Genomic DNA, 12,963 nt, shown 5'->3' on the forward strand with positions numbered 1-12,963 from the left:
GCTCTGGATAAGAGCGTCTGCTAAATGACTTAAATGTAAATGTAGGTAGAGTTATTAAAGTGACTATGCATAGAGGGAGTCTTATGGCTTGGGGGTAGAAGCTATTTAGGAGCCTCTTGGACCTAGACTTGGTGCTCTGGTACCACTTTTTAGGGCCTTCCTCTGACACTGCCTGGTATAGAGGTCCTGAATGGCAGGAAGCTTGGCCCCGGTGATGTACTGGGCCGTACGCACTAGCTTCTGTAGTGCTTTGCGGTTGGGGGCCGAGCAGTTGCCATACCAGGCAGTGATGCAACCAGTCATGATGCTCTCGATGGTGCAGCTGTAAAACCTTTTGAGGATCTGAGGACCGATGCCAAATCTTCTCCTGAGGGGGAATAGGTTTTGTCATGCTCTCTTCACGACTGTCTTGGTGTGCTTGGACCATGTTAGTTAGTTGGTGATGTGGACACCAAGGAACTTGAAGCTCTCAACCTGCTCCACTACAGCCCCATCAATGAGAATGGGGGCGTGCTCAGTCCTCTTTTTCCTGTAGTCCACAATCATCTTCTTTCTAAACAAATCCACACGTTTTAAAACAAAAAGGAGGGAGCGTGCAAAGGGGGAGTGACTCCATGATCAGGTTTTATCAGACATTCATTTTGAACTAAAATGCAAAACTGATTCTAGATACCACCCTTTTTTCCTCAATTTCGTGGTATCCAATTGGTAGTCACAGTCTTGTCCCATCGCTGCAACGCCCGTACGGACTCGGGAGAGCCGTATGTCGAGAGCCATGCGTCCTCAGAAACATGACCCTGCCAAGCCGCACTGCTTCCTGACACACTGCACGCTTAACCCGAAAGCCAGCCGCACCGACGTGTCTGAGGAAACACAGTACTACTGGCAACTGAAGTCAGCGTGCATTGCGCCCGGTCCGCCACAAGGAGTCGCTGAGCGCGATGGGACAAGGACATCCCGGCCAGCCAAACCCTCCTCTAACCCGGACGACGCTGGGTGAATTGCGCGCCACCTCATTGGTCTCCCGGTCGCAGCTTGCTGTGACACAGCCTTAGACCCCTACGCCACTCTGGAGTCTCCCAGCTCAGCACTTCTACTCTGAGGCTTTGTGAATAGAGATTGGACATGATACTTTACTGTTGATGTAGGTTCATTCAGTTAGGTTCACAGGTATGACCTAATGAATATCTCATCAGTAGATAACTCCCAACTCCCTGTGGTGAAAAATTACAAAGGTTGTTGGCCCAATGGACCAAAACTGTCATTCAACACCGTTATATTAGGCAAGACTGTTGTACCAGGCCCACAGATAAATGGATGTGATGAACTCTTCCAACAGCTATTCTGTTCTAATTGAATATAAACCTGTAAATGCTTATCACACAAGGGACCCATTAAGCACCAAAATACTCAAACATCCTTTATTGTGGTGGGGAGGTAAGGAACGATTGTTTACCAGGGGCTAGCATTCTGGAGCAACTGGTGCAGCCATATCTGTTTATTATATTCAAATGAAAGTCGTTACTAACCAATAAAAAAGGTGGACATAAAGCCTGTAGCAAAAAAATATATATAAATAAACAAAAGCTTAAAAGCATACTGACAAAGTACTCATCATTCACGGTTTTGTTTTATATCTGAAGCAACATGGCAAACAAGTTAAATAGTCAAAACAAATATTTAAAAAAAAGAGTTTCAGTAGCTACATTTCTTTGAGTTAACAATCCAAGAAGTTTGCAGCCATGAGTAGTTCCAGGGCAATCTCAGGGGCGATGGGGAACTCTGGTATTTCTGTGGAACTGTTGGTGTAGCGGACCTTGTAGGTGAAGTACATGCACACCTTGGACAGGACATGGGAGGGGATCTCTCTGAAGTTCACTTCGTTGGTTTCATTCTCTGCAAACTGACCTGGGGGAAGAAAAGAAAGAAACGTTGTTAGTTTGATACACAGAATGAGGATTTATAGATCTGAGATGTGGTTCAGAAGTAACATTTCTGTTTATTCAAAATGATTAACCGTTGGCACTTCCTGCCTACAAGCATTGAGAGCAAGTTGGGAAAAGGATCCTATTATGAGCATGAGTGAACATGTGTGTACAGCTAGTTCAACGGATATACAGCTAGTTCAACGGATATACAGCTAGTTCAACGGATATACAGTATGTGATTCATTGGACTAGCAAGCTGATTCAATCATGGGCTTTTTCAATCGCATTACCCTTTTGTATTCTTTATGTAAATCAAACATGTTGTCCCGCCCTGCCTCAACAGTTTGAATGTCTGCTTTCCTGGCCCTCTCAACCAAACAGAATATGAGATGGATGAAAGGGTTACAGGAGAGAAATTGAGTGGAAGACCAGGGGATTGAACCACTGCCTCCAGGGAGCAGCTCTACGTCTGGACACCAGTAGATTCTTTGCTATATCAAACACTACTTACCTGGTCCACTCAACATGGCTTTGATGGTCCCTGAAGTCAAGGCGTGTTCCCTCTTCACTATAAACTCATGGCCATCAGAGGAGATCAGCTTCACATACATGGCATCTGGGCCTTCACAGCCACCATAGGCCTTCTCTTCACCATCTGATGATGGGAAGAGGAAAAAGTGAGACTGTTAAACTGCGTTTCAATTCATTGGTAATTTATGCCTATTATTTGCCATTATGTTGGTGACATTTTTAAAGTCAGCTTAACATTCACTCACCCATTTTGTCTTGAAATCCGAAACTCTTGTCCCTGAAACAAAACGACATTTATTCAAATCACTTCGGCCACAATTCTAAATGTCTAATGTCAGGTGACTAGCTAGCTAACTAGTTATTGGGAACAGCGTTAAACATTATAATACATCTTTAACATGTACTTGAAACCCTGAAATCAGAAACGCGCCCATCATCAAGTCTCTAACCGTACAAATAACAGCTGAAGCACCAAGCTATCGGAAGCTATTAGCTAGCTAGCTGTCCACTAAAATAGCTTGTTAGCTAGCTAGCTAACCAGTCGTTGCCTTACAGTTTGACGAACAATCAACGTACCAAAAAAAAAATCCAGTCCACTACATAATCAGATTACCAATACACCTTACAATATAGTGACATACACAATATTACTGAGAGAGTGTCATAAAATGATACTTATTGTCATTACCATACAATAGTTGAATGTGGGTACTTTTCGCTCCGGCTAGCAAGATATGTTGACACAGGAAACAGTTCTGGCAAACAGCAGTGCACCGTTTGTAATCCCTTCCGCAGGATACCACACAGTACGTAATGACGTTCCGCTTACATTAGTTCCTGTCTGACTTTTGTCGAGGGCTGATATAAACCTAATCTGGTGGTGAATTTATGAAATATATTTAATAGAGATGTACATACTGTAACGACCCTGGGTTTATAAGCGTGGATATCGACTTTGCCGCTCGAGCATGGTTTTGGGGCACTGTCGATAGCGCGCTGGACTTCGGACTAGAAGGTCGAGGGTTCGAGACCTGCTCCCTGCCTGTTTCATTACAATACAAAGTAGGGTCTCACTTTTCAACTTCATTTCAAAATACAGTCAGTATCTGTTGCATGGTTTTGCAATGAAGAATGGGACAACACTGCCTCTTTGTGGACAAAAGTAATATTTCAACACTGTAATACACCGGTATACTAGTTATTCCCTGTAACAGTTGTCTCCATATGATTAGAAGAAATGTCCTTCATTGGACCATCAATATGGTTTATCCAAGTTTGTTTCATTTCAGTACCCCCTATATGTCACAATTTAATTAAACTGTGCTGCAGTGCAGTAGTAGGATTGATAATCCTGCCGTCTATCCAGGGGGCGCCTTAGGCTGCTGCTCTACTCCGAGAGGGCTAGGTGTCCATTCCAAATGACACCCTATTCCCTACATAGGGCACTAAGCCCTATGGACCCTGGTCAAAAGTAGTGCACTGTAAAAGGAATAGGGTGTCACGTGGGACGTAGCCTTGGTCTGGCTACGCTAACACGCTAATGTAGCACTAGTACTGCTGTCCAGGCCTGTCAGCCTAGGTCATGACAGGGGAGAGCAGCTGCTGGTGGACAGACACACGATCCCACAGCCCCGTACCTAACCAAAGCCCCTATCAATCTAGCCCTGAGAGAGAGAAAGAGGAGAGAAGTAGAGAGAGGGAGACAGAGATAGAGGGGAAGACAGAGACAGAGAGGAGAGCAAATGAGAGAGAGGGAAAAAGAGAAGGGGATATAGAGAGAGGGGGAAAGGGAAGAGGGACGAGAAAGAGAGGAGAGAGAGAGAGAGAAAGAGAAAAAACAATACATACCTCGGCCTAAACATCAGCACAGGTAACTTCCACAAAGCTGTGAGCGAGCTGAGAGACAAGGCAAGAAGGGCCTTCTACACCATCAAAAGGAACATACAATTCGGCATACCAATTAGGATCTGGCTAAAAATACTTAGTTACAGAACCCATTGCCCTTTATGGTTGTGAGGTCTGGGGTCCGCTCACCAACCAAGAATTCACAAAATGGGACAAACACCAAATTTTACAACACGATTAGACCCAACCAAATCAGGAGAAAACATAAAGACAATTACTTGACACATTGTAAAGAATTAACAAAAAACTGAGCAAACTAGAATGCTATTTGTCCCTAAACAGAGAGTACACAGTGGCAGAATACCTAACCACTGTGACTGACCCAAACTTAAGGAAAGCTTTGACTATGTACAGACTCAGTGAGCATAGCCTTGCTATTGAGAAAGACCGCCGTAGGCAGACCTGGCTCTCAAGAGAAGACAGGCTATGTGGACCCTGCCCACAAAATGAGGTGGAAACTGAGCTGCTCTTTCTAACCTCCTGCCAAATGTATGACAATATTAGAGACACGTATTTCCCTCAGATTGCACAGATCCACAAAGAATTCTAAAACAAATCCAATTTTGATAAACTCCCAAATCTACTGGGTGAAATACCACAGTGTGACATCACAGCAGCAAGATTTGTGACCTGTTGCCACAAGAAAAAGGTAACTAGTGAAGAACAAACACCATTGTAAGTACAACCCATATTTATGTTTATTTATTTTCCATTGTGTACTTTAACTATTTGCACAGCATTACAACACTGTATATATACATAATATGACATTTGAAATGCCTTTATTCTTTTGGAACGTTTGTGAGTGTAATGTTTGTTAATATTTTATTGTTTATTTCACTTTTGTTTATCTACTTCACTTGCTTTGGCAATGTTAACATATGTTTCCCATGCCAATAAAGCCTCTTAAATTGAATTGAAATTGAGAGAGAGAGAGAGAGAGAAGGGGAATGAATGTGTGTATTAAGCATTTTGAAATGTCAATATGTGTGATGGCTGAGGGAGATCGCTAGCATCCCAGCAAACTGTCTGGTACAGGTACCCCTGCCACACTCCACTCTCTCTCCCGAGCTTTCGATCCCCTCCAGCACACACGCACTTACACACGCACTGAAGACTTTGGACTGATCTGAATTATAGGTAGGCTAATTAACTTGTGAAGCTTATTATGTGAGCTTACTCAGAAAGGCTTTAATTAGCTAGTATAGGCCCACAATTTATTTATTTTATCTCAGACTTTTATAGCCTACTGGACTGATAGAGTTCCTCTCTCAACTTATGTTGTTGGGACGACTGACTCTTTGAACTTACAATGGCTAGCCCGAAGTCGTTATATTTTTTTCTTGTGCTTTATGCTATTTGCCTCATGACTCCTGCATGCTTTATCAACTATGAACTTGCTTGTTTACCCAACCGTGGGACAGACTATGTTTGTTCCCACACTCGGGACTCTGACTCTCTATTGGTTACACAGACTCTTGGCCTCCCATCCTATTCTAACCACCTCTCGTTGGCTTTTGTATTCATGTAACCTGATGAAATTGCTGTACAATATGATCTAGTTGCCATCTGATGCACATTGATGTCATAAATCAGCACTGCAGAGCTCTCCCTGTCCTCTGCCGTGCCCTGATTGTATTACTGCTGATGTTATCAGGAAATGTGCATGCACCCTGGCCCATCTACTGTTGCTATGGCCATTTCTGACTTGTGCTCTGATATCTGTTTCACTGACTTCTGCTCTTGTAAAAGCCTGGGTTTTCTGCACGTTAACACTAGAAGCCTATTACCTAAAAGGGATCAATTGAAAGTGTGGGTTCAAAGCTCCAATCCAGATATGTTGGTCATTACTGAGACGTGGTTAATAAAGCGAGTTTTGAACATTGATGTTAACCTTTCTGGTTGTAATCTTTTTCGGCAAGACACATCTTCCGAAGGTGGTGGAGTGGCAATCTTTACCAAGGAACACCTTCAGTGCTCGGTTGTCTCCACAAAGTCTGACCTATCCTGATTTTGTCATAGACGCTTGATAAAACACTTTAATGAGCAAGCCTTCCTTCATGAACTGGCCTCTGTAAAATGGTATAGAATCTGTCGAAGACGCTTGGACCTTGTTCTTTTATATATTTTCAGTGGTATTGTTAACAAACACACTCCCATAAAGAAAATGAGAATTAAAAACAGGTTCAGCCCCTGGTTCGACCGTGATCTGGCAGAGTTACTCCACCTCAAGAATTCCATTTGGCGAAAGGTTTGGCATACGCATACTCAGGCTGACTGGCTCTCATTCAGGCAAATTAGAAATAAATGCTCTCAGGCTATCCGGAAGGCCAACATTAGTTACTTTAGGAGCAGTTCTCTCTCTGTGGGTCTAACCCCAATAAGTTCTGGAAAACGTAATTTTTTTTAAATTTCACCTTTATTTAACCAGGTAGGCAAGTTGAGAACAAGTTCTCAATTACAATTGCGACCTGGCCAAGATAAAGCAAAGCAGTTCGACACATACAACAACACAGAGTTACACATGGAGTAAAACAAACATACAGTCAATAATACAGTAGAAAAATAAATCTATATAGCAAGTAAAACACTGGAATGGTAGATTTGCAGTGGAAGAATATGTAAAGTAGAAATAGAAATAATGGGGTGCAAAGGAGCAAAATAAATAAATATATATATACAGTAGGGGAAGAGGTAGTTGTTTGGGCTAAATTATAGATGGGCTATGTACAGATGCAGTGATCTGTGAGCTGCTTTGACAGCTAGTGCTTAAAGCTAGTGAGAGAGATAGGTGTTTCCAGTTTCAGAGATTTTTAAAGTTCGTTCCAGTCATTGGCAGCAGAGAACTGGAAGGAGAGGCGGCCAAAGGAGGAATTGGCTTTGGGGGTGACCAGTGAGATATACCTGCTGGAGCGCGTGCTACAGGTGGGTGCTGCTATGGTGACCAGTGAGCTGAGATAATGGGGGACTTTACTTAGCAGGGTCTTGTAGATGACCTGGAGCCAGTGGGTTTGGCGACGAGTATGAAGCGAGGGCCAGCCAACGAGAGCGTACAGGTCGCAGTGGTGGGTAGTATATGGGGCTTTGGTGACAAAACGGGTGGCACTGTGATAGACTGCATCCAATTTATTGAGTAGGGTATTGGAGGCAATTTTGTAAATGACATCACCGAAGTCGAGGATTGGTAGGATGGTCAGTTTGACGAGGGTATGTTTGGCAGCATGAGTGAAGGATGCTTTGTTGCGAAATAGGAAGCCAATTCTAGATTTAACTTTGGATTGGAGATGTTTGATGTGAGTCTGGAAGGAGAGTTTACAGTCTAACCAGACACCTAGGTATTTGTAGATGTCCACATATTCTAAGTCAGAACCGTCCAGAGTAGGGATGCTGGACGTGCGGGCAGGTGCAGGCAGCGATTGGTTGAAGAGCATGCATTTAGTTTTACTTGTATTTAAGAGCAGTTAGAGGCCACGGAAGGAAAGTTGAATGGCATTGAAGCTCATCTGGAGGGTTGTTAACACAGTGTCCAAAGAAGGGCCAGAAGTATACAGAATGGTGTCGTCTGCGTAGAGGTGGATCAGAGACTCACCAGCAGCAAGAGTGACATCATTGATGTATACAGAGAAGAGAGTCGGCCCAAGAATTGAACCCTGTGGCACCCCCATAGAGACTGCCAGAGGCCCGGACAACAGGCCCTCCAATTTGGCACGCTGAACTCTATCAGAGAAGTAGTTGGTGAACCAGGCGAGGCAGTCATTACAGAAACCAAATTAAAGACCTGGAGAATAAACCCTCCTCCTCACAGCTGCCCATGTCCCTTAATGTTGATGATGTGGTTGTTACTGACAAGAAGCACATGGCTGAGCTCTTTAATCACCACTTCATTAAGTCAGGATTCCTATTTGACTCAGCCATACCTCCTTGCCCGTCCACCATTTCCTCATCTCCCACCCCTTCTAATGCGACTAGCCCCGATGCTTCTCCCTATTTTCCCCCTGCCCCGCTACAAAGTTTCTCCCTGCAGGCAGTCACTGAGTCTGAGGTGCTAAAGGAGCTCCTTAATCTTGACCCCAAAAACCATGAGTCAAATGGTTTAGACTCTTTCTTCTTTAAGGTTGCTGCTCCTATTATTACCAAGCCTATCTCTGACCTTTTAAACCTGTCTCTCCTCTCTGGGGAGGTTCCCATTGCTTGGAAGGCAACCTCGGTTCGTATTTATTTAAAGGGAGAGATCAAGCTGATCCTAACTGTTATAGGCTTATTTCTATTTTGCCCTGTTTCTCAAAAAACTTGTCAATAATCAACTGACTGGCTTTCTTGATGTCTATAGTATTCTCTCTGGTATGCAATTGTCACGTTCCTGACCTGTTTTCTGTTGTTTTGTATGTGTTTAGTTGGTCAGGGCGTGAGTTGGGGTGGGTATTCTATGTTGTGTGTCTAGTTCGTCTGTTTCTGTGTTCAGCCTAATATGGTTCTCAATCAGAGACAGCTGTCAATCGTTGTCCCTGATTGAGAATCATATATAGGTGGCTTGTTTTGTGTTGGGGATTGTGGGTGGTTGTTTCCTATCTCTGTGTTTGTGTTCTGCACCAGATAGGACTGTCTCGGCTTTCACGTTTGTTATTTTGTTATTTGTTAATGTTCATCGTTTATTGTGTAATTAAACATGTTGAACACTAACTGCGCTGCATTTTGGTCCTCTCCTTCATCCCAGGAAGAAAGCCGTTACAGAACCACCCACCAACAAAGGACCAAGCAGCGTGGCAACGGGCAGCAACGACAGCAGCAGTGGTACAAGGAGGAATGGACATGGGAGGAGATTCTGGACGGAGAAGGACCCTGGGCAGAGCCAGAGGAGTGTCGCCGCCCCAAAGCGGAGCTGGAGGCATCTAAAGCGGAGAGGCGGCATTATGAGGCGCTAGCAAGGCAGAGCGGCTGGAAGCCCGAGAGGCTCACCCAAAAATTTCTTGGGGGGGGGGGGGGGGGCTAAAGGGTAGTGTGGCGAAGGCAGGTAGGAGACCTGCGCCCACTTCCCATGCTTACCGTGGAGAGCAGGAGTACGGGCAGACACCGTGTTATGCGGAAGAGCGCACGGTGTCTCCTGTACGGGTGCATAGCCCGGTGCGGGTTATTCCACCTCCCCGCACTGGGCGGGCTAGAGTGAGCATTGAGCCAAGTGCCATGAAGCCGGCTCTACATATCTGGCCTCCAGTACGTCTCCTCGGGCCGGTGTACATGGCACCAGCCTTACGCATGGTGTCCCCGGTTCGCCAACACAGCCCAGTGCGGGTTATTCCACCTCCCCGCACTGGACGGGCTACGGGGAGCATGCAACCAGGTAAGGTTGGGCAGGCTCAGTGCTCAAGGGAGCCAGTAAGCCTGCACGGTCCGGTATATCCGGCGCTACCTTCCCGCCCCAGCCCAGTACCACCAGTGCCAACACCACGCACCAGGCTTCCAGTGCGTCTCCAGAGCCCTGTTCCTCCTCCACGCACTCTCCCTGTGGTGCGTGTCTCCAGCCCGGTACCACCAGTTCCGGCACCACGCACCAAGCCTCCTGTGCGTCTCCAGAGCCCTGTACGCACTGTTCCTTCTCCCCGCATTCGCCCTGAGGTGCGTGCCCTCAGCCCGGTACCTCCAGTGCCGGTACCACGCACCAGGCCTATAGTGCGCATCGAGAGTCCAGTGTGCCCTGTTCCTGCTCCCCGCACTAGCCTTGAGGTGCGTGTCTCCAGTCCGGTACCACCAGTTCCGGCACCACGCACCAGGCCTACTGTGCGCCTCAGCAGGTCAGAGTCGGCCGTCTGCCCAACGCCGCCTGCACTGCTCATCTGTCCAGCGCCGTCTGAGCTGCCTGCCTGCCCAGCGCCGTCTGAACTGCCTGCACTGCTCGTCTGCTCAACGCCGCCTGCACTGCTCGTCTGCTCAACGCCGCCTGCACTGCTCGTCTGTCCAGCGCCGTCTGAGCTGCCTGCCTGCCCAGCGCCATCTGAACTGCCTAAACTGCTCGTCTGCTCAACGCCGCCTGCACTGCTCGTCTGCTCAACGCCGCCTGCACTGCTCGTCTGTCCAGCGCCGTCTGAGCTGCCTGCCTGCCCAGCGCCGTCTGAACTGCCTGCACTGCTCGTCTGCTCAACGCCGCCTGCACTGCTCGTCTGTCCAGCGCCGTCTGAGCTGCCTGCCTGCCCAGCGCCGTCTGAGCTGCCTGCACTGCCTGCCTGCCCAGCGCCGTCTGAGCTGCCTGCCTGCCCAGCACCATCTGAGCCATCCGTCTGCCCAGCGCCGTCTGAGCCATCCGTCTGCCCAGCGCCGTCTGAGCCATCCGTCTGCCCAGCGCCGTCTGAGCCATCCGTCTCCCCAGCGCCGTCTGAGCCATCCGTCTGCCCAGCGCCGTCTGAGCCATCTGTCTGCCTAGCGCCATCTGAGCCATCTGTCTGCCCAGCGCCATCTGAGCCACCCGTCTGTCCCGAGCCATTAGAGCCGTCCGTCAGTCAGGAGCCGCTAGAGCCGTCCGTCAGTCAGGAGCCGCTAGAGCCGTCCGTCAGTCAGGAGCCGCCAGAGCCGCCAGCCAGTCAGGAGCCGCCAGAGCCGCCAGCCAGTCAGGAGCCGCCAGAGCCGCCAGCCAGTCAGGAGCTGCCAGAGCCGCCAGCCAGTCAGGAGCTGCCAGAGCCGCCAGCCAGTCAGGAGCTGCCAGAGCCGCCACCCAGTCAGGAGCTGCCAGAGCCGCCAGCCAGTCAGGAGCTGCCAGAGCCGCCAGCCAGTCAGGAGCTGCCAGAGCCGCCAGCCAGTCAGGAGCTGCTAGAGCCGCCAGCCAGTCATGAGCTGCCAGAGCTGCCCTACAGTCATGAGCTGCCCTACAGTCATGAGCTGCCCTACAGTCATGAGCTGCCCTCCAGTCATGAGCTGCCCTCCAGTCATGAGCTGCCCTCCAGTCATGAGTTGCCCTTCAGTCATGAGTTGCCCTTCAGTCATGAGCTGCCCTTCAGTCATGAGCTGCCCTCCAGTCATGAGCTGCCCTCCAGTCATGAGCTGCCCTCCAGTCATGAGCTGCCCTCCAGTCATGAGCTGCCACCCAGTCCGGAGCTGCCACTCAGTCCGGAGCTGCCATTAGTCCAGAGTTGTCCCTCTGTCCTGAGCTACCTCTCTGTCCTGAGCTACCTCTCTGTCCTGAGCTACCTCTCTGTCCTGAGCTATCTCTCTGTCCTGAGCTACCTCTCGGTCCTGAGTTGTCTCCCCTATTTAGGAGGGGCCTTGGTGAAGGTTCCTGGACCATGGTCGGGGGCGAGGGTCGCCACTCAAAGGTCGCTAAGGAGGGGGACAAAGACAGTGGTGGAGTGGTGTCCTCGTCCACCGCCGGAGCCGCCACCGCGGACAGATGCCCACCCAGACCCTCCCCTTGAGTTTTAGGGGTGCGCCCGGAGTTCGCACCTTCGCACCGTTCCTGACCTGTTTTCTGTTGTTTTGTATGTGTTTAGTTGGTCAGGGCGTGAGTTGGGGTGGGTATTCTATGTTGTGTGTCTAGTTCGTCTGTTTCTGTGTTCAGCCTAATATGGTTCTCAATCAGAGACAGCTGTCAATCGTTGTCCCTGATTGAGAATCATATATAGGTGGCTTGTTTTGTGTTGGGGATTGTGGGTGGTTGTTTCCTGTCTCTGTGTTTGTGTTCTGCACCAGATAGGACTGTCTCGGCTTTCACGTTTGTTATTTTGTTATTTGTTAATGTTCATCGTTTATTGTGTAATTAAACATGTTGAACACTAACTGCGCTGCATTTTGGTCCTCTCCTTCATCCCAGGAAGAAAGCCGTTACAGCAATCTGGTTTCCGCTCAGGTTATGGACGTGTCACTGCAACCTTAAAGGTCCTCTATGATGTCACCATTGCCCTTGATTCTAAGCAATGTTGTGCTGCTATTTTTATTGACTTGGACAAAGCTCTTGATACGGTAGATCATTCCATTCTTGTGGGACGGCTAAGGAGTATTGGTGTCACTAAGGGGCATTTGGCCTGGTTTCCTAACTACCTCTCTTATACTCCCAACACATTATACTAACACAATATACTACAAACACATTATTATACTAACACAATATACTACTAACACAATATACTACTAACACAATATACTACTATCACATTATACTACTAACACAATATACTACTAACACATTATACTACTAACACAATATACTACTATCACAATATACTACTAACACAATATACTACTAACACAATATACTACTAACACAATATACTACTATCACATTATACTACTAACACAATATACTACTAACACAATATACTACAAACACATTATTATACTAACACAATATACTACTAACACAATATACTACTATCACATTATACTACTAACACAATATACTACAAACACATTATTATACTAACACAATATACTACTAACACAATATACTACTAACACAATATACTACTAACACATTATACTACTAACACAATATACTACTATCACAATATACTACTAACACAATATACTACTAACACAATATACTACTAACACAATATACTACTAACACAATATACTACAAACACATTATACTACTAACACAATATACTACAAACAC

General features: G+C 47.0%; 1 protein-coding gene across 1 annotated transcript; it reads right to left on the reverse strand.

Annotated features, from left to right (window-relative positions):
- Positions 1-1,407: 1,407 nt before the first annotated feature.
- Positions 1,408-3,247, reverse strand: LOC120027815 (elongin-C-like). Its single transcript, XM_038972862.1, has 4 exons — positions 3,148-3,247; positions 2,705-2,736; positions 2,440-2,583; positions 1,408-1,908 (listed from the first exon to the last, which is right to left on the reverse strand). Exons 2-4 carry the CDS (start codon positions 2,706-2,708, stop codon positions 1,718-1,720), a joined length of 339 nt encoding a protein of 112 aa, XP_038828790.1. The 5' UTR covers positions 2,709-2,736; positions 3,148-3,247; the 3' UTR covers positions 1,408-1,717.
- Between the last annotated feature and the right edge of the window lie 9,716 nt (positions 3,248-12,963).

Source organism: Salvelinus namaycush, chromosome 33, assembly GCF_016432855.1.
Source record: "Salvelinus namaycush isolate Seneca chromosome 33, SaNama_1.0, whole genome shotgun sequence".
Lineage (NCBI taxonomy): Eukaryota > Metazoa > Chordata > Actinopteri > Salmoniformes > Salmonidae > Salvelinus > Salvelinus namaycush.

Bases quoted from the DNA above. Each gene is read 5' to 3' on its own strand.
- LOC120027815 (XM_038972862.1), bottom strand. The intron at 1,909-2,439 runs GTAAGTAGTGTT...TTCTTCCCCCAG, and splicing joins AGCCATGTTGAGTGGACCAG to GTCAGTTTGCAGAGAATGAA.